We start from the raw sequence: 25721 nt of genomic DNA, 5'->3' as shown, positions 1-25721 counted from the left end.
CTCTGTTCTTTATTTAATGCCACATTTCACACAGTTTATTCCAGACTGTTTATGCAGATGACTCTCAGCATGAGTCCTTTTCAAAGACCAGCCTCAGGTACTCGTGTAGAAACATAAGTAAATGTTGTGTCAGCCAATCACAGGCTCTGTTTATCTCACCACATCATCCGGGTAAAACATCCTGAACAGCAAAAACTCAAACAGTTCAGATGGTTTATTCCGTCCAAACCAACATGTTTTCTTCCTTACATACATACGAAGGGGAGGCGGGCTGCACAGCAGACCCAAGACGTGCATCTAAACATTCAGATTACAGGTGGGTAAAATCCAGGCTTGGGTTTGGCACAGAGAGGTCCAGGAGGTTCTACGTGCAGGTGCAGCTGAGCCGGACTGGACCAAACTGGACTGGACCAAGCCGTCAGGGCTCCAGAGCCATGTTCTCTATGCCAACCTTCCTCCTCCTGGGCTGCAAAGGGAACAGAAATACATAAACATTCAGGTGTGAATCTGGTCCTGGGGGTCCGCTCGGCTGCAGCCGATGTCAGACTTAATAACCGACATGTTGGTTTACGTCACAGCGTCCAGGATCAGAACTGCTAAAAGGTTCTAAACATACGTAGCACATTTCACTCTGAAACCACAAAACAAGAAGTCCAGACTCCTGTTCTGATCCAGCAGGACCCCCTGCCTCTGACCTGGTGTAATGTGGTCCCACCCTCTGGTCCTGGTACCGCGGAGTTCTGGAGAAACTATGCGTGAAAAAGACTTTCTGGTAAGAGCAGCGTGCGGGGTGATAAAATACTCTAATCTACTGGAAATGAAAGCATCAGCCTCTCTGTGCTGGCCAGAGAGAAACAGGCGGAGTCTGACGGTGTTTTTACTGAGATGAAATCTGTTTTTGTTGCGTTTGAAAAAATCCAGCTCAGATGACAAAAAGCACCAGATTTCTCACACACTGGGCGATAAAACAGCTGTAACTTTGATGAAATGGTCTCTTGTCTTTTGGATGATGATTAAAACCTCTGTTTTGTCCTGGTTGAGCTGGACGAAGTTCTCTGTCATCCATGACTTTATGTCATCAGGAGAGACGGTGATGTAAAGCAGCGTATCATTAGCATAGCAGGGGCTTCTGATGATGTCCCAAAGTGGCAACATATACAGATTAATTAGTATTTGGCTGCTTCGTTTTCAGAAGGGGCTTCACCGGCGCTGTTTTAAAAGCAGTGTTGGAGTGGGGTCTCAAAGGCAGGTTGTTGGGTTTTGTTGCATCAACCAGGACAAAATTCTGGTGTTTCCTCTGTGAGAAACAAGGAAAATAATGATCCTCTATGGCTGGAATAAAGCCAACAAGATGTTTGTGATGCAGCTGAGGTGGAGGTGCTGCAGTGAGGATAGCAGGTAAATAAGATGTAAATAGTTTCTGATGTGTTTGTATCACTGTAAATAAAGCTGCAGGAGGTTTCAGCAGTCTGTAAGGCAGTCTGACACCTGGATGGGTGAAAGGAAAATGTTAATAACTGCTTAAATTATGAAAATGTGTAACTAGCGTAACTCTGATGTCAAATATTATCCTGTTGTTTATACTTCTAGACTGCTCTGGTTGGACTTCAACTCCTACAAACCAGCACACGGATGCACCCCATATTAGTTTCTCTGTTGCTACGTATCCTGCTGGACAAGAGGTCGAAGCCTCTTCCTGCTCTATGGACGACAGGTCGAAGCCTCTTCCTGCTCTATGGACGACAGGTCGAAGCCTCTTCCTGCTCTATGGACGACAGGTCGAAGCCTCTTCCTGCTCTATGGACGACAGGTCGAAGCCTCTTCCTGCTCTATGGACGACAGGTCGAAGCCTCTTCCTGCTCTATGGACGACAGGTCGAAGCCTCTTCCTGCTCTATGGACGACAGGTCGAAGCCTCTTCCTGCTCTATGGACGACAGGTCGAAGCCTCTTCCTGCTCTATGGACGACAGGTCGGAGCCTCTTCCTGCTCTATGGACGACAGGTCGAAGCCTCTTCCTGCTCTATGGACGACAGGTCGAAGCCTCTTCCTGCTCTATGGACGACAGGTCGAAGCCTCTTCCTGCTCTATGGACGACAGGTCGAAGCCTCTTCCTGCTCTATGGACGACAGGTCGAAGCCTCTTCCTGCTCTATGGACGACAGGTCGGAGCCTCTTCCTGCTCTATGGACGACAGGTCGGAGCCTCTTCCTGCTCTATGGACGACAGGTCGAAGCCTCTTCCTGCTCTATGGACGACAGGTCGAAGCCTCTTCCTGCTCTATGGACGACAGGTCGAAGCCTCTTCCTGCTCTATGGACGACAGGTCGAAGCCTCTTCCTGCTCTATGGACGACAGGTCGAAGCCTCTTCCTGCTCTATGGACGACAGGTCGAAGCCTCTTCCTGCTCTATGGACGACAGGTCGAAGCCTCTTCCTGCTCTATGGACGACAGGTCGAAGCCTCTTCCTGCTCTATGGACGACAGGTCGAAGCCTCTTCCTGCTCTATGGACGACAGGTCGGAGCCTCTTCCTGCTCTATGGACGACAGGTCGGAGCCTCTTCCTGCTCTATGGACGACAGGTCGGAGCCTCTTCCTGCTCTATGGACGACAGGTCGAAGCCTCTTCCTGCTCTATGGACGACAGGTCGAAGCCTCTTCCTGCTCTATGGACGACAGGTCGAAGCCTCTTCCTGCTCTATGGACGACAGGTCGAAGCCTCTTCCTGCTCTATGGACGACAGGTCGGAGCCTCTTCCTGCTCCATGGACGACAGGTCGAAGCCTCTTCCTGCTCCATGGACGACAGGTCGAATCCTCTTCCTGCTCTATGGACGACAGGTCGAAGCCTCTTCCTGCTCTATGGACGACAGGTCGAAGCCTCTTCCTGCTCTATGGACGACAGGTCGAAGCCTCTTCCTGCTCTATGGACGACAGGTCGAAGCCTCTTCCTGCTCTATGGACGACAGGTCGAAGCCTCTTCCTGCTCTATGGACGACAGGTCGAAGCCTCTTCCTGCTCTATGGACGACAGGTCGAAGCCTCTTCCTGCTCTATGGACGACAGGTCGAAGCCTCTTCCTGCTCTATGGACGACAGGTCGAAGCCTCTTCCTGCTCTATGGACGACAGGTCGAATCCTCTTCCTGCTCTATGGACGACAGGTCGAAGCCTCTTCCTGCTCTATGGACGACAGGTCGAAGCCTCTTCCTGCTCTATGGACGACAGGTCGAAGCCTCTTCCTGCTCTATGGACGACAGGTCGGAGCCTCTTCCTGCTCTATGGACGACAGGTCGAATCCTCTTCCTGCTCTATGGACGACAGGTCGAAGCCTCTTCCTGCTCTATGGACGACAGGTCGAAGCCTCTTCCTGCTCTATGGACGACAGGTCGGAGCCTCTTCCTGCTCTATGGACGACAGGTCGAAGCCTCTTCCTGCTCTATGGACGACAGGTCGAAGCCTCTTCCTGCTCTATGGACGACAGGTCGGAGCCTCTTCCTGCTCTATGGACGACAGGTCGAAGCCTCTTCCTGCTCTATGGACGACAGGTCGAAGCCTCTTCCTGCTCTATGGACGACAGGTCGAAGCCTCTTCCTGCTCTATGGACGACAGGTCGAAGCCTCTTCCTGCTCTATGGACGACAGGTCGAAGCCTCTTCCTGCTCTATGGACGACAGGTCGAAGCCTCTTCCTGCTCTATGGACGACAGGTCGAAGCCTCTTCCTGCTCTATGGACGACAGGTCGAAGCCTCTTCCTGCTCTATGGACGACAGGTCGAAGCCTCTTCCTGCTCTATGGACGACAGGTCGAAGCCTCTTCCTGCTCTATGGACGACAGGTCGAAGCCTCTTCCTGCTCTATGGACGACAGGTCGGAGCCTCTTCCTGCTCTATGGACGACAGGTCGAAGCCTCTTCCTGCTCCATGGACGACAGGTCGAATCCTCTTCCTGCTCTATGGACGACAGGTCGAAGCCTCTTCCTGCTCTATGGACGACAGGTCGAAGCCTCTTCCTGCTCTATGGACGACAGGTCGAAGCCTCTTCCTGCTCTATGGACGACAGGTCGGAGCCTCTTCCTGCTCTATGGACGACAGGTCGAAGCCTCTTCCTGCTCTATGGACGACAGGTCGAAGCCTCTTCCTGCTCTATGGACGACAGGTCGAAGCCTCTTCCTGCTCTATGGACGACAGGTCGAAGCCTCTTCCTGCTCTATGGACGACAGGTCGGAGCCTCTTCCTGCTCTATGGACGACAGGTCGGAGCCTCTTCCTGCTCTATGGACGACAGGTCGGAGCCTCTTCCTGCTCCATAGACGACAGGTCGAAGCCTCTTCCTGCTCTATGGACGACAGGTCGAAGCCTCTTCCTGCTCTATGGACGACAGGTCGAAGCCTCTTCCTGCTCTATGGACGACAGGTCGAAGCCTCTTCCTGCTCTATGGACGACAGGTCGAAGCCTCTTCCTGCTCTATGGACGACAGGTCGAAGCCTCTTCCTGCTCTATGGACGACAGGTCGAAGCCTCTTCCTGCTCTATGGACGACAGGTCGAAGCCTCTTCCTGCTCTATGGACGACAGGTCGAAGCCTCTTCCTGCTCCATGGACGACAGGTCGAATCCTCTTCCTGCTCTATGGACGACAGGTCGAAGCCTCTTCCTGCTCTATGGACGACAGGTCGGAGCCTCTTCCTGCTCCATAGACGACAGGTCGAAGCCTCTTCCTGCTCTATGGACGACAGGTCGAAGCCTCTTCCTGCTCTATGGACGACAGGTCGAAGCCTCTTCCTGCTCTATGGACGACAGGTCGAAGCCTCTTCCTGCTCCATGGACGACAGGTCGAATCCTCTTCCTGCTCTATGGACGACAGGTCGAAGCCTCTTCCTGCTCTATGGACGACAGGTCGAAGCCTCTTCCTGCTCTATGGACGACAGGTCGAAGCCTCTTCCTGCTCTATGGACGACAGGTCGAAGCCTCTTCCTGCTCCATGGACGACAGGTCGAAGCCTCTTCCTGCTCCATAGACGACAGGTCGAAGCCTCTTCCTGCTCTATGGACGACAGGTCGAAGCCTCTTCCTGCTCTATGGACGACAGGTCGAAGCCTCTTCCTGCTCTATGGACGACAGGTCGAAGCCTCTTCCTGCTCTATGGACGACAGGTCGGAGCCTCTTCCTGCTCCATAGACGACAGGTCGAAGCCTCTTCCTGCTCTATGGACGACAGGTCGAAGCCTCTTCCTGCTCTATGGACGACAGGTCGAAGCCTCTTCCTGCTCTATGGACGACAGGTCGAAGCCTCTTCCTGCTCTATGGACGACAGGTCGAAGCCTCTTCCTGCTCTATGGACGACAGGTCGAAGCCTCTTCCTGCTCTATGGACGACAGGTCGAAGCCTCTTCCTGCTCTATGGACGACAGGTCGAAGCCTCTTCCTGCTCTATGGACGACAGGTCGAAGCCTCTTCCTGCTCTATGGACGACAGGTCGAAGCCTCTTCCTGCTCTATGGACGACAGGTCGAAGCCTCTTCCTGCTCTATGGACGACAGGTCGAAGCCTCTTCCTGCTCTATGGACGACAGGTCGAAGCCTCTTCCTGCTCCATGGACGACAGGTCGAATCCTCTTCCTGCTCTATGGACGACAGGTCGAAGCCTCTTCCTGCTCTATGGACGACAGGTCGAAGCCTCTTCCTGCTCCATGGACGACAGGTCGAAGCCTCTTCCTGCTCTATGGACGACAGGTCGAAGCCTCTTCCTGCTCTATGGACGACAGGTCGAAGCCTCTTCCTGCTCTATGGACGACAGGTCGAAGCCTCTTCCTGCTCTATGGACGACAGGTCGGAGCCTCTTCCTGCTCTATGGACGACAGGTCGGAGCCTCTTCCTGCTCTATGGACGACAGGTCGAAGCCTCTTCCTGCTCTATGGACGACAGGTCGAAGCCTCTTCCTGCTCTATGGACGACAGGTCGAAGCCTCTTCCTGCTCTATGGACGACAGGTCGAAGCCTCTTCCTGCTCTATGGACGACAGGTCGGAGCCTCTTCCTGCTCCATAGACGACAGGTCGAAGCCTCTTCCTGCTCTATGGACGACAGGTCGAAGCCTCTTCCTGCTCTATGGACGACAGGTCGAAGCCTCTTCCTGCTCTATGGACGACAGGTCGAAGCCTCTTCCTGCTCTATGGACGACAGGTCGAAGCCTCTTCCTGCTCTATGGACGACAGGTCGAAGCCTCTTCCTGCTCTATGGACGACAGGTCGAAGCCTCTTCCTGCTCTATGGACGACAGGTCGAAGCCTCTTCCTGCTCTATGGACGACAGGTCGAAGCCTCTTCCTGCTCTATGGACGACAGGTCGAAGCCTCTTCCTGCTCTATGGACGACAGGTCGAAGCCTCTTCCTGCTCCATGGACGACAGGTCGAAGCCTCTTCCTGCTCTATGGACGACAGGTCGAAGCCTCTTCCTGCTCTATGGACGACAGGTCGGAGCCTCTTCCTGCTCTATGGACGACAGGTCGAAGCCTCTTCCTGCTCTATGGACGACAGGTCGAAGCCTCTTCCTGCTCCGTGGACGACAGGTCGAAGCCTCTTCCTGCTCCGTGGACGACAGGTCGAAGCCTCTTCCTGCTCTATGGACGACAGGTCGGAGCCTCTTCCTGCTCTATGGACGACAGGTCGGAGCCTCTTCCTGCTCTATGGACGACAGGTCGAAGCCTCTTCCTGCTCCGTGGACGACAGGTCGAAGCCTCTTCCTGCTCCGTGGACGACAGGTCGAAGCCTCTTCCTGCTCTATGGACGACAGGTCGAAGCCTCTTCCTGCTCTATGGACGACAGGTCGGAGCCTCTTCCTGCTCTATGGACGACAGGTCGGAGCCTCTTCCTGCTCTATGGACGACAGGTCGGAGCCTCTTCCTGCTCTATGGACGACAGGTCGAAGCCTCTTCCTGCTCTATGGACGACAGGTCGAAGCCTCTTCCTGCTCTATGGACGACAGGTCGAAGCCTCTTCCTGCTCTATGGACGACAGGTCGGAGCCTCTTCCTGCTCTATGGACGACAGGTCGGAGCCTCTTCCTGCTCTATGGACGACAGGTCGAAGCCTCTTCCTGCTCTATGGACGACAGGTCGAAGCCTCTTCCTGCTCTATGGACGACAGGTCGAAGCCTCTTCCTGCTCTATGGACGACAGGTCGAAGCCTCTTCCTGCTCTATGGACGACAGGTCGGAGCCTCTTCCTGCTCTATGTCCAGAGAGAAGTCCAGAGCGAGTGTGTAGGATTTATTTATTTTCCTTGTTAAGTTGTGTTTGCATCTACACACGTCTTCTACAAGGAGAGTTGATGTGGTTTATATATTTACAAACTGGATGGAAATTAATGGAGGACAACGTGATTATCTGTGGCAGATCACTCTCATACTGCCGCTGGCTCTGAACTTCTGCTGCAGATACATGATACTGACAGTAATGAGACATTTAATGAAGCAATAACTTCCACATCAAGCTGTGGATAAATCAGCGTAACGGAGAGGTAGCCGGATCGTTTCCTCATCTGAAGTCTGCATGAGGCCCCCCCCACCCCACCCACGGTGTTGATGTGTTTACCTTTTCATCATCGCAGCAGCAACAGCAGCAGCAGCGGATTAACACCAGGATGACCAGCAGAAGAACCATCCCTGGTGACAGGAGGAACATAAACATTCAGACACATTTTCCTTCAGGAGGAAAAAATGGATTCAGATTCTCTTCAGGATCTGATCCTCACCGATGAAGATGAAGAAGATGGCAAAAGAAGCAATGTCCCAGTCAGACTGGAAGAACTGCTTGGACTGCAGTCTGGAGACCACATCGTTGAACTGGTTCTGGAAGTCCTCCTGGATGTTCCTGTTATCCATCTCCTGCAACCGCTTATAGTAAAGACACTGAGGGTGTGAAGACCGTCAGGATGAAAGCTTCTGGTTTACCTCTTCAGGTTATGGATATGATGGAAGGAAAGAGAGAAAAGGTGTTCTTAGGAAAGCAAACCTCTGGTAAAAACTTCCTTCAGAAATTTCCACCAGAAACTTCCTGCAGAAACTTCCTGTAGAAACTTCCAGCAGAAACTTCCAGCTGAAACTTCCAGCTGAAACTTCCAGCTGAAACTTCCTGCATAAATTTCCACCAGAAACTTCCTGTAGAAACTTCCAGCAGAAACTTCCAGCAGAAACTTCCAGCTGAAACTTCCAGCTGAAACTTCCTGCATAAATTTCCACCAGAAACTTCCTGTAGAAACTTCCAGCAGAAACTTCCAGCAGAAACTTCCAGCTGAAACTTCCTGTAGAAACTTCCTGTAGAAACTTCCAAAAGAAACGTCCGAAAGAAACTTCCTGCGGAAACTTCCTGTGGAAACTTCCTGTGGAAACTTCCTGCAGAAACGTCCAGCAGAAACTTCCTGCAAAATCTTCCTGTTGAAACTTCCTGTGAAAACTTTCAAAAGAAACTTCCAGCAGAAACTTCCAAAAGAAACTTCCTGTAGAAACTTCCAAAAGAAACTTCCTGTGAAAACTTTCAAAAGAAACTTCCTGTTGAAAATTCCTGTAGAAACTTTTAAAAAAACCTTCTTGTTGAAACTTCCTGTGGAAACTTTCAAAAGAAACTTCTTGTTGAAACTTCCCGTAGAAACTTCCAGCAGAAACTTCCAAAAGAATCTTTCAAAAGAATCTTCCAAAATAAACTTCCAGCTGAAACTTCCAAATGAAAGCTCATTCTGATCTCTTCATGACAGAATGAAATAAATGAGAAATCGTGTTTTCATGCCTTTTTCTGTCTGGTAAACCATCTCCATGGTAACACATAACATAACTCGCTTTGTAACTGGATCAGGGATGAGTTGATCCAGGATGACCAACACATCCGGGATCCATCCCTGATCCTAGTCTTCTGCACCTCCTGATGAAGATGAGAGTAAATGTTTACTTTAACAGCGTCCAGAAACATCTCTCAGACTTGCATACACAGAAAATATGCATTTAAATGCTGACTGGACAGACACACAGCTCTCCCCCTCAACAACTGCGGGGCCCCTGATGTTTTCTAACAGCCAACATCATCATCACATTAACTTTTCTTGTCTTTTTTATGAAAAAGTCGAAGAAAAAAGTAGTTTACTATCGATTATCTGGGTCATCAGGTCCAGAAGAAAACGTATTTACCTGCAGATATCTGCGCTCTCAGTCGCTCCTGTCTCTGACGTTTCCTCCTTCCGCGTATAAACGTCTACCTGACGCACCTGAGGTCGGTGACGTAGCCCTGACTCCACCTGTCTGCTTCAATGAGAAAACAGAGACGTGAACACGACTGAATCTAGACGCAATATGTCTAAAAGTCTGCTTTGCACTGGCGACCTGTCCAGGTGGAGCTTTGTCCCAGTATGACCCCAACAGGTCATCTGGATCCGGTCTTTCATCAAGTTCCCAGAGTCAGAACGAGACGTGAAGAAACTGCATTCAGCTTTTATGTTTTGCACGTCTAGAACAAACTCACAGAAAGCCTTCGATTAGTATTCTTGACAGAAATTCTTGTATTATCATCTTAATCAAATCACCTTAACATGCGCACTATTAAAAAATATTTTCTACATTTACATGTCCTGGGAATATCCAATATTTGTTTTATTTTATTCTGATTTTATTTTATTTTATTCTAATTTTTATTTTATATTATTTTTTCTAATTTTTATTTTATTTTATCTTTTTCCATTTTATTTTATTTTATTTTATTTTATTTTATTTTATTTTATTTTATTTTATTTTGGTGGGTGGGTTGTAGAAACCACTGTGACAGACAGCCTAACCGACCAATGAGAACACCGCTGTGCGGTGACGTCACTCTCGGCTACGTGGAAACAGGAATTGTCAGTCTGCGGTCTTCCGGTTGACATCCCGTCTCGGCTGCAGTTGTCCTGAAGGAGACATGGTGGAAGACCCCGCGCTGTCTCTCCGGGTCTCGGAGATCAGGGACCCGGCGGTTCTGTTCGAGCGGTACAACACGGAGGAGATCCGGCGGATCGAGCGCAGAGTCCGCGGAGAGATCGAGCAGAAGAAGGAGGAGCTGCGGCAGATGGTGGGGGAGCGGTACCGGGACCTGATCGACGCCGCGGACACCATCGGGGAGATGAGGCAGTGCTCTGAGAGCGTGGTCCGGTCCATCCAGGACATGCAGCAGTACTGTCACCTGCTGAAACACGGGAAGGCGGACGTGGGCGGGGCCAAGCAGGAGGTGAGCTGCCTTTACGCACCTGAGTGTCCACCGGGTCTGGATTGGGGTCTCACTAACCCCTGTCCCGTTGCAGAGCCAGAGGCAGTGGCAGGAGAAGTTCTACACCATGGCGTCCCAGATCAAGCTCCTGCTGGAGATCCCAGAGCGCATCTGGAGTGCCATGGAGGCGTCCCAGTTCCTCCAGGCCACCCAGCTCTACCTGCTCTGCTGCCACCTGCACACCCAGCTGCAGCTGGGGCCAGCTGCTGGGGGACTCTGCAGCCCTGTCCTGGCCCGCTTCCCCATCCTGATCCGACAGGTCGCCACCACCGGACACTTCAGGTACCCCGTTGTTCCTCAGGTAAGGTCACCCCGGAGACCTGGAGCTGAACCGGTCATGTCCTCCTGCAGGTCAGCCATCCTGCTGGACAGCAGGTCTCTGCTGCGGGGACGGGCAGTGTCGGACCAAGCCATCGCTGAGGCCCTGGTGTCCACAATGCTGCTGGAGGACAGCTCGCCGCGTCAGGCCCTGGCTGACTTCCTGCTGGCTCGGAAAGCCTCCATCCACCAGTTGCTGAACCAACCCCAGCACGGTACTGCCCTGGGTGGAGGTCGGTCGTCTCTGAAGGCTCTCAGCCATCTGCAGCGGCTCATTCGGTTGTTGTCTTCCAGGCGCAGGGATCAAGGCCCAGGTCTGCAGCCTGGTGGAGCTGTTGGTCACCACTCTGTTCCAGGCCTACGCTGTCTTCTACCTACCCCCAGACGGAGGTCCCAGGCCGGGGGACGGGGCCCTCAGCTGCGGGATGCTCTTCTCCATCCTGGACAACATCACCTCCACCACGCCTGCAGGTAAATACATGTTCCCATAGCAACACACGATTCCATCCATCATCCATCCATCCATCCATCCATCCATCCATCCATCCATCATCCATCTATCTATCCATCAATTATCCATCCATCCATCATCCATCATCCATCTATCTATCTATCTATCTATCTATCTATCTATCTATCTATCTATCTATCTATCTATCTATCTATCCATCCATCCATCCATCCATCCATCCATCCATCCATCCATCATCCATCCATCCATCCATCCATCCATCCATCCATCCATCATCCATCTATCTATCCATCCATCCATCCATCCATCATCCATCCATCCATCCATCATCCATCATCCATCTATCCATCCATCCATTATCCATCCATCCATCCATCCATCCATCCATCATCCATCTATCTATCCATCCATCCATCCATCCATCATCCATCCATCTATCTATCCATCCATTTTCCATCCATCCATCCATCTATCTATCTATCCATCCATCATCCATCTATCTATCCATCCATTATCCATCCATCATCCATCTATCTATCCATCCATCCATCCATCATCCATCTATCTATCCATCCATCATCCATCTATCTATCCATCCATCCATCCATCATCCATCCATCTATCTATCCATCCATCATCCATCTATCTATCCATCCATTATCCATCCATCCATCCATCCATCATCCATCTATCTATCCATCCATCATCCATCTATCTATCCATCCATCCATCCATCATCCATCTATCTATCCATCCATTATCCATCCATCCATCCATCCATCATCCATCTATCTATCCATCATCCATCCATCCATCATCCACCATCCATCCATCTGTGCTCGCTGTAGCAGACCAATACACCGATGGATGGACAGTTTAATACACTCCTGCGTCGGCTTTGAGCATAAATTGGTCAGTTTTTAAGGAACTTTGTCTTCCAGACAGAATAAGTTGAGAACAATAAAAAACATTGTGGTTTCTTCATTTTCTGGTATGTGTGGACGCCTATAAACAATTTTAGAGCAGTGCATTCCCACTACCAACTGGTTTCAAAATGTGGAAGTGAAATCTGAACTCAACACTGAACTCAACTGAAGCCCACTAGTGGATGAACTGACTTAATAACCACAGCAACTTAAAAGATGTGTGGCAGTATGGGAGCAGTGATGTTTGACAACATTTTAAAGGAATGTCACCATTTACGTACATAAGACAGCATAAATTGGAAAGCGGTAGCCATGGCTACAAAGTTGTGCCAGGTGTGGCTACACTGGGGAACCCTGACCAAGGCTCTTAACCTCATTATGCCGGCAGCAGTTCAGGCGCTAGAGCGTCTGTTGTTGTGTCTTTCAGCTTGTCTGGAGCCTGATTCTAACCGGTTGTCATGGTGATGAATATGTCTGGAGACTGATTCTAACCGGTCGTCATGGTGATGAAAATGTCTGGAGACTGATTCTAACCGGTCGTCATGGTGATGAATATGTCTGGAGACTGATTCTAACCGGTCGTCATGGTGATGAAAATGTCTGGAGACTGATTCTAACCGGTCGTCATGGTGATGAATATGTCTGGAGACTGATTCTAACCGGTCGTCATGGTGATGAATATGTCTGGAGACTGATTCTAACCGGTCGTCATGGTGATGAATATGTCTGGAGACTGATTCTAACCGGTCGTCATGGTGATGAAAATGTCTGGAGACTGATTCTAACCGGTCGTCATGGTGATGAAAATGTCTGGAGACTGATTCTAACCGGTCGTCATGGTGATGAATATGTCTGGAGACTGATTCTAACCGGTCGTCATGGTGATGAATATGTCTGGAGACTGATTCTAACCGGTCGTCATGGTGATGAATATGTCTGGAGACTGATTCTAACCGGTCGTCATGGTGATGAAAATGTCTGGAGACTGATTCTAACCGGTCGTCATGGTGATGAATATGTCTGGAGACTGATTCTAACCGGTCGTCATGGTGATGAATATGTCTGGAGACTGATTCTAACCGGTCGTCATGGTGATGAATATGTCTGGAGACTGATTCTAACCGGTTGTCATGGTGATGAATATGTCTGGAGACTGATTCTAACCGGTCGTCATGGTGATGAATATGTCTGGAGACTGATTCTAACCGGTCGTCATGGTGATGAATATGTCTGGAGACTGATTCTAACCGGTCGTCATGGTGATGAATATGTCTGGAGACTGATTCTAACCGGTCGTCATGGTGATGAATATGTCTGGAGACTGATTCTAACCGGTCGTCATGGTGATAAACATGTCTGAAGCCTGATGCTAACCGGTCGTCATGGTGATAAACATGTCTGAAGCCTGATGCTCAGCGTCTCCACTGTGTCTTGTCTACCAGCTAAAGGCAGGAAGGTTCTTCAGGAGGACACCAGCACCGGCAGCTGGTCCAAGTATCTGCCTCCATCCATCTCCCAGTTCCAGCCCACACTCCGAACGCTGGCCCAGCCCATCCACACAGAGCAATTGCGAGACACCCTGCAGCACTGGATCAATACGTGAGTATGCTGATTGATTCCTTTTCAAACCAGCTGAACATAGAACGTATGAACCTCCACATTTCCTGAGGAGGTACTTCCAGTCAGGTCTCGTTGGTTTTTCTCCGACCTCTTCCTGCCCAGATGGTTCCAGCTGTCGCAGATTTACTTCTGAGTTTTATTTAGAGAAAACCACGTTACTTTCAGTGGAAACCAGAAGCCTTATTCCCCTAGGAAAACTATCAGGACCTTCGTCTCCATGGAGACTATCAGGACCGTCGTCTCCATGGAGACTAGCAGGACCGTCGTCTCCATGGAGACTAGCAGGACCGTCGTCTCCATGGAGACTGTCAGGACCGTCGTCTCCATGGGGACCAGCAGGACCTACCACAGGGGTGTTGGTTTTCCATGTATTCCTGCTCCAACACAGCTGACTAAAACTAATCAGTCTCTACGCAGGGCCTCGTAGGCTGTTGGGTCCATTTAATGGAAGCCTCAAGCAGCCCCTGAGGACCAACTTTGGACACCGCTGTCCTACTAGATCATGTCTGCTCGTGTTCTGCCATTTTCAGCCAACATCTTCTGTCCCTCCAGCTGTAAGGACGACATCTGTCACGGCGTCGGCAGCCTCCTGGTCTACGTGAAGAGCCTGAAGGCTCTGGCCGCCATCAGGGATGCCGTGTGGGACCTTTTGTCCACAGACTCCATCAGTCAGCACTGGAGCACAGTGTGCCAGCGGCTGCTGGAGCGCCCCCTGCTGGTCTGGGAAGACTTCCTGCAGCACCTCTTCCTGCAGCGCCTGCAGGTTGGTGGTGGGGGTCCCTGTGGGTGATGGTTCACGGTTGTCAGTGAGTTAACGCCGTTCCTTCCTTCAGGCCATCACTAAAGACGAAACCAAAGCCATTGCGTCCAGCTCGGTCCAGCTCCTCACCTCAGCTGTGTCAGAACTGGAGGGCCAGACCGTCCCCCCTTCCTCCGGTACCACCACCGGCTCTGGGCGGGGGTTCCAGTACGAGGTGGATGTCGCCTCCTTCCTGTGGTCCGAGTCTCCAGGAGACCTGCTGAGCGACGCAGGCTGGGTCAGCGTCAACCAGCGGGGTCAGCAGCAGCAGAGGAGTGGGCTGGCCATGAAGACCAGGACCCTGACTCCATGTGTCCAGAACTTCTGCTCCTCTTTGGATGCAAAGCTGGAGACCAGGCTCCAAGACCTGCAGTTCTACCTGCCGGTCCAGGACCCAGGTTGGTCCGCTTCACCGCAGGTTTTACCCTGCTGCTTCACATTTCATGTGTTCTGATTAATTTAGTTTATTCCTGTTTTATTATTATTATTTATTTTATTATTATTTATTATTTATTATTATTTATTATTGTGATCAGCGTGTGGGAGTGTTCATCATGTTTTATCCTGACAGGACGGGACTCGTCGGGACCCTCTGACTCCGCCTCCTCCTTCAACCGCTTCACAGACTCCGCCGCCGTGGAGGAGGCTCTGCGTGAGGGCTGCACGGCCTGCATTCGCAGCATCCTGTCCTCCATCCGCTCCCGACTGGACGCTGTCTCGCCGGGCGCCGCCTCGCCGGGCCCCACCCCCGCCCGCCTCAGCTCCGTCCTCTTCATGGCGAGGCTGTGCCAGGCGGTGGGAGAACTCTGCCCGAACCTGAAGCATTGCATCCTGGGAAAAGAGAGCAGGAGTGAAAGCGCAACGAAGGGGACGCCGAGACCGGGAAAGAAACTGGGCAGGTCCAGAACCGCTGCTGAGGTCAGCCCCGCCCACGCCACGTGGGAGGGTCTGAAGGAGGAGCTTCTCAGCTGCAGCATGGAGGCGTATCGCATCTGGAGCTCCGCCCTCGCCAAAGTTAGAACCAGTCCCGCTACAGCTTCATTCAGACTGGGATCAGACTGGGATCAGACTGGGGTCAGACTGGGGTCAGACTGGGGTCAGACTGGGATCAGACTGGGATTAGACTGGGGTTAGACTGGGATTAGACTGGGATTAGACTGGGGTTAGACTGGGATTAGACTGGGATTAGACTGGGGTCAGACTGGGGTCAGACTGGGGTTAGACTGGGATTAGACTGGGGTTAGACTGGGGTTAGACTGGGATTAGACTGGGATCAGACTGGGTTCAGACTGGGATCAGACTGGGATTAGACTGGGATTAGACTGGGATTAGACTGGGATCCGACTGGGATCCGACTGGGATTAGACTGGGATTAGACTGGGATTAGACTGGGATCAGACTGGGATTAGACTGGGATCAGACTGGGATTAGACTGGGATTAGACTGGGGTCAGACTGGGGTCAGACTGGGATTAGACTGGGGTTAGACTGGGGTTAGACTGGGATTAGACTGGGATTAGACTGGGATTAGACTGGGATCAGACTGGGATTAGACTGGGATTAGACTGGGCTCAGACTGGGATTAGACTGGGATTAGACTGGGGTCAGACTGGGGTTAGACTGGGCTCAGACTGGGATTAGACTGGGGTCAGACTGGGGTTAGACTGGGCTCAGACTGGGATTAGACTGGGATTAGACTGGGGTCAGACTGGGGTTAGACTGGGGTTAGACTGGGGTTAGACTGGGGTTAGACTGGGATTAGACTGGGATCAGACTGGGATTAGACTGGGATTAGACTGGGCTCAGACTGGGATTAGACTGGGATTAGACTGGGGTCAGACTGGGGTTAGACTGGGGTTAGACTGGGATTAGACTGGGATCAGACTGGGATCAGACTGGGATTAGACTGGGATTAGACTGGGATTAGACTGGGATCAGACTGGGATTAGACTGGGGTTAGACTGGGGTTAGACTGGGATTAGACTGGGATTAGACTGGGGTCAGACTGGGGTCAGACTGGGGTCAGACTGGGATTAGACTGGGATAAAGCTGGGGTCAGACTGGGATTAGACTGGGATTAGACTGGGGTCAGACTGGGATAAAGCTGGGGTCAGACTGGGATTAGACTGGGATTAGACTGGGGTTAGACTGGGATTAGACTGGGATTAGACTGGGATCAGACTGGGGTCAGACTGGGGTCAGACTGGGGTCAGACTGGGATTACACTGGGGTCAGACTGGGATTACACTGGGGTCAGACTGGGATTAGACTGGGATTAGACTGGGGTCAGACTGGGATTAGACTGGGGTCAGACTGGGGTCAGACTGGGATTAGACTGGGATTAGACTGGGGTCAGACTGGGGTCAGACTGGGATCAGACTGGGATCAGACTGGGATTAGACTGGGATTACACTGGGGTCAGACTGGGATTAGACTGGGGTCAGACTGGGATTAGACTGGGGTCAGACTGGGATTAGACTGGGATTAGACTGGGGTCAGACTGGGATAAAGCTGGGGTCAGACTGGGATTAGACTGGGATTAGACTGGGATTAGACTGGGGTCAGACTGGGGTCAGACTAGGATTAGACTGGGATTAGACTGGGGTCAGACTGGGATAAAGCTGGGGTCAGACTGGGATTAGACTGGGATTAGACTGGGATTAGACTGGGGTCAGACTGGGATTAGACTGGGATTACACTGGGGTCAGACTGGGGTCAGACTGGGATTAGACTGGGATTAGACTGGGATTTGACTGGGGTCAGACTGGGGTCAGACTGGGATTAGACTGGGGTCAGACTGGGATTAGACTGGGACTAGACTGGGGTCAGACTGGGATCAGACTGGGGTCAGACTGGGGTCAGACTGGGATTACACTGGGATTAGACGGATTAGACTGGGATTAGACTGGGATTTGACTGGGATTAGACTGGGATTACACTGGGGTCAGACTGGGGTCAGACTGGGATTAGACTGGGATTAGACTGGGATTAGACTGGGGTCAGACTGGGATTAGACTGGGATTAGACTGGGATTAGACTGGGGTCAGACTGGGGTCAGACTGGGATCAGACTGGGGTCAGACTGGGATTAGACTGGGACTAGACTGGGGTCAGACTGGGATCAGACTGGGGTCAGACTGGGACAGCAGAGTCTGATCCACCATCTTCATGTCTCCTCTGCATTGTGACAGGTGCTGCTGGATCAGTTCGCCACTGCGCTGCTAACTCAGTCTGCCGGCGCCATCCTCACCACCGCTACTAACTGGGAGGATGTGGAGATCCAGGAGGAGACGGAGTCTGGGACTAGCATCACGTCTAAAATCCGTCTTCCCGTCCAGGTCAGCAGCTCAGACCGTCCTGTGGTCAGTTCTGGTCCACCTTCGGGTCTGACGTGTTCATACTGTGTCTCTGCAGCCGTCCTGGTATGTCCAGTCTCTGCTGTTCCAGCTGTGTGTGGAGGTGAACAGGGTGGGGGGCCACGCTCTTCTTCGCCCCACCCTGCAGGAGCTTCTGCAGACCTGCCTGAACCAGGCTCTGCATCATTACCACAGTCTGATGGAGCAGCCCCCCCACGGGGTGAGTCACTCCCTACCATCACACCCCCCCCCCCGAACCCTGTGGGGTGAGTCTCGCCACATCACCCCCTACCATCACCCCCCCCCCCCCCCCCCCCCCCCCCGAACCCCGTGGGGTGAGTCTCGCCACATCACCCCCTACCATCACGCCTCGCACCCCAACCCTCTGTGGGGGGAGTAACATCATGTTAGCCCTGGTGAGACTTTATAATCAGAAAGATGAAGGAATCTCTGTGCTCTGTGTCCAGGAAGGGGTCTTCCCCATGACCCAGACCCGAGCCCTTCAGCTGCTGTTTGACTTCCGTTACCTAAACACCACACTGAGCAGCAGACTGGAGGAGACCAAGGCCTCCCGCTCCCACCCAGACCCCCGGTAAGACACCGCCCCCTGCAGGACAGGGGGACCCATGATTTCACTCCGTCCTTTCCAGACTGGCTCAGGTTGGAAAGGACAATCAGCCTTCCGGTTCAGTAAACATGACACGTCTCTCTAGATTTCAGGACATCTGTGATTGGTTGGAAAGTTTCATCGACCCCTTCGACCTGGACGTCTTCACGCCACATCTAAACGCCAACCTCAGCCGGCTGTCCCAGAGGACCTCGGTACGTCCCTGCAGGGTTAGAGCAGGACCGCCATGAATCCAGATCCCTTTGATGAGTGCTCGGTGTTTCAGGTGCTGCTGGGTCTCCTGACGGGTTCGGAGAAGCAGTTTTCATCTCGGAGCAGCACAGTGAGCTCCCAGGAGCCATACAACGTCCTCCCGCTGGCCAGCAGCCAGATCAGGTCTGAGTCATGTGATCAGGTTTAAAACTCCTCCCCCTCTCCAGCTTTAGTCATGTGATCAGGTTTAAAACTCCTCCCCCTCTCCAGCTTTAGTCATGTGATCAATTAAAACTCCTCCCCCTCTCCAGCATTAGTCATGTGACCAGGTTTAAAACTCCTCCCCCTCTCCAGCTTTAGTCATGTGACCAGGTTTAAAACTCCTCCTCCTCTCCAGGTTCGGGTTGCTGCCTCTCAGCATGTCCAACACACGGAAAGCCAAGTCTTCATCCAGGATGTCCGACGTTCCTCAGAAGCTGGTGAGTAGATCTGAGACGAGGTTTCTGAAGCCGACGGAGTATGATCTCATTTCACCTCCGTTAAACCCGTCTGCCACCCCTTTTGCCCCCCCCCCCCCCCCCAGCATTACTGAGCACCAGACACCCCCAGGCAAGTTCCTCTATGTTTTTATAGGGACGTGTGTGCAAGAGTCCTGCTGTGTGTTTTACGGTGTGTCTCCAGTGTGTGTACAGTGTGTACAGTGTGTGTACAGTGTTTACAGTGTGTGCAGTGTGTGTGCAGTGTGTGTACAGTGTGTGCAGTGTGTGTATAGTGTATGTGCAGTGTGTGTGCAGTGTGTGTACAGTGTGTACAGTGTGTGCAGTGTGTGTGCAGTGTGTGTACAGTGTGTACAGTGTGTGCAGTGTGTGTACAGTGTGTACAGTGTGTGCAGTGTGTGTACAGTGTGTGTACAGTGTGTACAGTGTGTGCAGTGTGTGTACAGTGTTTACAGTGTGTGCAGTGTGTGTACAGTGTGTGCAGTGTGTGTACAGTGTGTGTACAGTGTGTGTACAGTGTGTGTACAGTGTGTGCAGTGTGTGTACAGTGTGTGCAGTGTGTGTACAGTGTGTGTACAGTGTGTGTACAGTGTGTTTAGTGTGTGTACAGTGTGTGTACAGTGTGTGTGCAGTGTGTACAGTGTGTGTACAGTGTGTGCAGTGTGTGTATAGTGTGTGTGCAGTGTGTGTACAGTGTGTGTGCAGTGTGTACAGTGTGTGTACAGTGTGTGTACAGTGTGTGTACAGTGTTTACAGTGTGTGTACAGTGTGTGCAGTGTGTGCAGTGTGTGTATAGTGTGTGTACAGTGTGTGCAGTGTGTGTACAGTGTGTGCAGTGTGTGTGCAGTGTGTACAGTGTTTACAGTGTGTGCAGTGTGTGTACAGTGTGTGCAGTGTGTGTACAGTGTGTACAGTGTGTACAGTGTGTGCAGTGTGTGTGCAGTGTGTGTACAGTGTGTGTACAGTGTGTGCAGTGTGTGTACAGTGTTTACAGTGTGTGTACAGTGTGTGTACAGTGTGTGCAGTGTGTGCACAGTGTGTGTACAGTGTGTGCAGTGTGTGTACAGTGTGTGCAGTGTGTGTGCAGTGTGTGTACAGTGTGTGCAGTGTGTGTGCAGTGTGTGTACAGTGTGTGCAGTGTGTGTACAGTGTTTACAGTGTGTGTACAGTGTGTGTACAGTGTGTGCAGTGTGTGCACAGTGTGTGTACAGTGTGTGCAGTGTGTGTACAGTGTGTGCAGTGTGTGTGCAGTGTGTGTACAGTGTGTGCAGTGTGTGTGCAGTGTGTGTGCAGTGTGTGCAGTGTGTGCAGTGTGTGCACAGTGTGTGTACAGTGTGTGCAGTGTGTGTACAGTGTGTGTACAGTGTGTGCAGTGTGTTTACATGTACAATAGGTCCCTGAATGCATCAGGACCACATCCTGCAGTCTGGTCCCTGAATGCATCAGGACAACATCCTGCAGTCTGGTCCCTGAATGCATCAGGACAACATCCTGCAGTCTGGTCCCTGAATGCATCAGGACAACATCCTGCAGTCTGGTCCCTGAATGCATCAGGACAACATCCTGCAGTCTGGTCCCTGAATGCATCAGGACAACATCCTGCAGTCTGGTCCCTGAATGCATCAGGACAACATCCTGCAGTCTGGTCCCTGAATGCATCAGGACAACATCCTGCAGTCTGGTCCCTGAATGCATCAGGACAACATCCTGCAGTCTGGTCCCTGAATGCATCAGGACCACATCCTGCAGTCTGGTCCCTGAATGCATCAGGACAACATCCTGCAGTCTGGTCCCTGAATGCATCAGGACAACATCCTGCAGTCTGGTCCCTGAATGCATCAGGACAACATCCTGCAGTCTGGTCCCTGAATGCATCAGGACAACATCCTGCAGTCTGGTCCCTGAATGCATCAGGACAACATCCTGCAGTCTGGTCCCTGAATGCATCAGGACAACATCCTGCAGTCTGGTCCCTGAATGCATCAGGACAACATCCTGCAGTCTGGTCCCTGAATGCATCAGGACAACATCCTGCAGTCTGGTCCCTGAATGCATCAGGACAACATCCTGCAGTCTGGTCCCTGAATGCATCAGGACAACATCCTGCAGTCTGGTCCCTGAATGCATCAGGACAACATCCTGCAGTCTGGTCCCTGAATGCATCAGGACAACATCCTGCAGTCTGGTCCCTGAATGCATCAGGACAACATCCTGCAGTCTGGTCCCTGAACGCATCAGGACAACATCCTGCAGTCTGGTCCCTGAATGCATCAGGACAACATCCTGCAGTCTGGTCCCTGAATGCATCAGGACAACATCCTGCAGTCTGGTCCCTGAATGCATCAGGACAACATCCTGCAGTCTGGTCCCTGAATGCATCAGGACAACATCCTGCAGTCTGGTCCCTGAATGCATCAGGACAACATCCTGCAGTCTGGTCCCTGAATGCATCAGGACAACATCCTGCAGTCTGGTCCCTGAATGCATCAGGACAACATCCTGCAGTCTGGTCCCTGAATGCATCAGGACAACATCCTGCAGTCTGGTCCCTGAATGCATCAGGACAACATCCTGCAGTCTGGTCCCTGAATGCATCAGGACAACATCCTGCAGTCTGGTCCCTGAATGCATCAGGACAACATCCTGCAGTCTGGTCCCTGAGGCTCTAATGCAGACACTCTGTGGAGTTAGCAAGTTCTCACCCAGACAAGTTGGTTTTCTACGCGTATATGTGGGTTTCTCCAGTCCGCCCACCCTCCAAACACATAATGTCCAGCTAAATACCCGTCAATTCTCCCTATGAGTGACTGATTGTTTCACTATGTTGGTTCTGCCATGGACTGGTGTCCTGGTGTGCCTGTCCAGGAGTATCCCAATGGGTTGACGGACCTTTCGATGACCTGCTAATTACAAGGACAGACTCCAGATTCCCTGTCATCCTGAATGGGAATAGGTGGTGTAGAAAAAGGGTTACATGTGTCCCCCCTCTTGTGGTTTCACCTCCTCCTTCGTAGGGGTCAGGTGCAAGGTGAGCTTGGCGGCGGTCGAAGGTGTGGTACCTGGCAGTACAGTGCCAGTTGTGGTTGTAATCCCCAACCTCGTTGGTGGACCCCATTAGTGAGGGATGCTGTCAAGCTGAAGAAGAAGCCCTACTGGGCTCAGGCGTTGGAGGAGGTTGGCAAGTCCATGGAGAAAGACTTCTGAATGGCTTTGAGGAGATTCCAGTCTACCAACCGGCAACTCAGGATGCAGAAGCAGTGCTCCATCAACTGCACAGTGGGGATGGGGCTGCTGACCTCTGTGTTGTGGGTCGGTGGAAGGAATACTTTGAAGACCTCCTCAATCCTACCAACACGTCTTCCGATGAGGAAGCAGAGCTGGGGGACTCAGGGGTGGACTCTCCTATCTCTGGGGCTGAAGTCGCTGAGGTGGTTAAACAGCTCTTTGGGGGGGTAGATGAGATCCGCCCGGAGTTTCTTAAGGCTCTGGATGCTGTCAGACTGGATGCAGGGGTCCTGGAGAGGAGGGTCCGCCGGATAGTCGAATCCCGGATTGAGGAGGAGCAGTGTGGTTTTCGTCCTGGTCGCGGAACAGTGGACCAGCTCTATACCCTCTTTGGGGCCTGGAGGGGGCATGGGAGTTTGCCCAACCAGTCTACATGTGCTTTGTGGACCTGGAGAAGGCATTCGACCGTGTCCCCCGGGGGCTCCTGTGGGGGGTACTCCGGGAGTATAGAGTACCGGACCCCCTTGTATGAGCTGTCCGGTCCCTGTACAACAGGTGTCAGAGCTTGGTCCGCATTGCCGGCAGTAAGTCGGATTCGTTTCCGGTGAGGGTTGGACTCCACCAAGGCTGCCCTTTATCACCGATTCTGTTCATAACTTATATGGACAGAATTTCTAGGTGCAGCCGAGGTGTTGAGGGGATCCGACTTGGTGGCCTCAGGATTGGGTCTCTGCTTTTTGCGGATGACGTGGTCCTGTTGGCTTCATCTGGTCGTGATCTCCAGCTCTCGCTTGAGCGATTTGCAGCCGAGTGTGAAGCGGCTGGGATGAGAATCAGCACCTCCAAATCTGAGACCATGGTCCTCAGCCGGAATAGGGTGGATTGCCCTCTCCGGGTCGGGAGTCCGGTCCTGCCTGAAGTGGAGGAGTTTAAATATCTCGGGGTCTTGTTCACGAGTGAGGGAAGGCAGGTTGACTGGTGGATATCTGCTCCTCCACATTGCGAGGAGCCAGTTGAGGTGACTTGGGCATCTGGTTAGAATGCACCCTGGATGAGTACGTTCCTGTCAGAGGAGACCCCGGGGAAGACCCAGGACACGCTGGAGGGATTACATCTCTCGGCTGGCCTGGGAACGCCTCGGGATCCCCCCGCAGAGTTGGCAAATGTGGCTGGGGAGAGGGAAGTCTGGGCTTCCCTGCTTAGGCTGCTGCCCCCGCGACCCGACCCCGGATAAGCAGCAGAAGATGGATGGATGCATATATTTATATGTTTGTATAAAATATAACAACATTTCTAAATTTTGCATTTAGTTCCAAACGTTCTAATTAAATAAAATTATATATTATATAAATATAAAAATAACCATTTAAATTTATGTATGAAAAGTTTTTATATTTTATACAATGCATACATTTTTATTCATATATTTAATAGTTATTAGACACATGTACATGAACATGACATGTTAAAAAGCAGCAAATATTTCATTGCAAAACATCCAACATTTCACATGATGATGATAAGAGCAACATTTCCAGACCTAAAAGTCATCTATCATGTACTTACCTGTACATACATGTACATGCATGAACATAAATGTCTGTACATGTACTTACTAGGGGTGTGTATTGGCAACAATCTGGCAATACGATATATTGTGACACAACAAGCAAGATAATATGTTGTGAGTTTTCTTTAGTACAGATTAATGATCAGAAAATAGACCCAGTGTGGTAAACAGTCGAAGCTGCGGCATGCTTTACATCAGAGGATCTGCATTTCATTCCAGAATAAATAACCGGGTGGACTAACTGGGTGTTTCCTCCAGCAGGCTCCTCCGGTCGCAGCAGCAGGAAGTCTCTTCAGACAACTGGCTGACCAGGATGAAGACGCTGCATCTTCCTCCTTGTTCAAACTCGGCTGGCTGTCGGGCATCACCAAATAACCCTCACTGCTTCTTCCCTGCTCTGTTAAGAGACTGTTAAATAATCATTTATAGTAAACATCTTTTTCTCTTTTAGAATTTTCTCATGTAATTTATTTTATTTCTGCCTCTGACATCCTGGAAATGAACCTGATTTCCTCTGGGGTAAGCCCGGACTGTTGTGTGGATGCAGGGATCCTGAACTCTGGTCCTGCAGACATCCTGCTGAGTCATCGGTCCTTTAATCCTCCAGATGTTCTTTAAGGCGGCTTGACAACCGTCGTCATGTAACTGCTGAAATTCAGGTCTGAGTGCAAAACATCTGATCCGAGATCAATGCATTTGATCTGCGTTTGGATGGAACCATGGTCTACTGGAGAGACGGGTTTGTAGATTTGTGTTGTCTTTGTAACCACGGTAACATATTCTGTTGTCCTAATTTGACTGAGTGGGAGCATCCAGATGTTGTGGAAGTCCATGTCGTTTTAGATGGCTCAGTTTTATGGTTTCCTATAAACACAAAGCAGTCCCTGTCTTATGAGCAGGACTAATCCAGTGAATTCCAGCGTCTAAAAGTCCTTTTTGCAGGTCTGGTAAGACGTTGGGGTCTACTGTCAGCAGTGCAACACTGAGATCCGGTTGAACCAGGACTGAAATGTTGCTGCTATTTCTGCAGACAGGGTTGGAGATTCCTGATGAAGAGGATCCCCGATGAAGAGGATCCCCGATGAAGTGGATCCCCGATGAAGTGGATCCCCGATGAAGTGGATCCCCGATGAAGAGGAACCCCGATGAAGAGGATCCCCGATGAAGAGAATCCCCGATGAAGAGGATCCCCGATGAAGAGGATCCCCGATGAAGTGGATCCCCGATGAAGAGGAACCCCGATGAAGAGAATCCCCGATGAAGTGGATCCCCGATGAAGAGAATCCCCGATGAAGTGGATCCCCGATGAAGTGGATCCCCGATGAAGTGGATCCCCGATGAAGAGGATCCCCGATGAAGTGGATCCCCGATGAAGAGGATCCCCGATGAAGAGGATCCCCGATGAAGTGGATCCCCGATGAAGTGGATCCCCGATGAAGTGGATCCCCGATGAAGAGAATCCCCGATGAAGTGGATCCCCGATGAAGTGGATCCCCGATGAAGAGGATCCCCGATGAAGTGGATCCCCGATGAAGAGAATCCCCGATGAAGTGGATCCCCGATGAAGTGGATCCCCGATGAAGAGGATCCCCGATGAAGTGGATCCCCGATGAAGAGGATCCCCGATGAAGTGGATCCCCGATGAAGAGGATCCCCGATGAAGTGGATCCCCGATGAAGTGGATCCCCGATGAAGTGGATCCCCGATGAAGAGGATCCCCGATGAAGAGGATCCCCGATGAAGAGGATCCCCGATGAAGTGGATCCCCGATGAAGTGGATCCCCGATGAAGAGAATCCCCGATGAAGTGGATCCCCGATGAAGAGGATCCCCGATGAAGTGGATCCCCGATGAAGTGGATCC

General features: G+C 51.5%; 2 protein-coding genes across 4 annotated transcripts; one reads left to right on the top strand and one right to left on the bottom strand.

The window, feature by feature from the left end:
• Window positions 1-418: 418 nt before the first annotated feature.
• Window positions 419-7857, bottom strand: smim22 (small integral membrane protein 22; the record flags this gene model as incomplete). The annotated part of the gene is made up of 3 exons (XM_079252542.1): window positions 419-466; window positions 7568-7638; window positions 7728-7857. 3 exons carry the CDS (start codon window positions 7855-7857, stop codon window positions 419-421), a joined length of 249 nt encoding a protein of 82 aa, XP_079108668.1.
• A 2019-nt stretch (window positions 7858-9876) lies between these two features.
• On the top strand, window positions 9877-24272 carry cog1 (component of oligomeric golgi complex 1). Of its 3 annotated transcripts, XM_079252563.1 has the most exons (16): window positions 9877-10219; window positions 10293-10540; window positions 10610-10791; window positions 10871-11047; window positions 13417-13573; window positions 14147-14357; window positions 14428-14791; window positions 14965-15407; window positions 17583-17729; window positions 17806-17967; window positions 18215-18339; window positions 18461-18569; window positions 18641-18750; window positions 18965-19046; window positions 19151-19176; window positions 24121-24253. In XM_079252563.1, the coding sequence occupies exons 1-15, from the start codon at window positions 9914-9916 to the stop codon at window positions 19157-19159; spliced, it is 2832 nt and encodes a 943-aa protein (XP_079108689.1). In that variant the 5' UTR covers window positions 9877-9913; the 3' UTR covers window positions 19160-19176; window positions 24121-24253. The 3 variants fall into 3 exon arrangements, with proteins under 3 accessions (XP_079108689.1, XP_079108688.1, XP_079108687.1); XM_079252562.1 differs by lacking the exon at window positions 19151-19176 and having other exon boundaries at window positions 24121-24272; XM_079252561.1 differs by lacking the exon at window positions 19151-19176 and having other exon boundaries at window positions 24118-24272.
• The last annotated feature ends 1449 nt before the right edge of the window (window positions 24273-25721 follow it).

Source organism: Telmatherina bonti (assembly GCF_933228915.1).
Source record: "Telmatherina bonti genome assembly, chromosome: 14".
In the NCBI taxonomy this organism is placed as follows: Eukaryota; Metazoa; Chordata; class Actinopteri; order Atheriniformes; family Telmatherinidae; genus Telmatherina; species Telmatherina bonti.
Note: the sequence above shows the minus strand (reverse complement) of the source record. Positions and strands in the feature narration are given on the sequence as shown.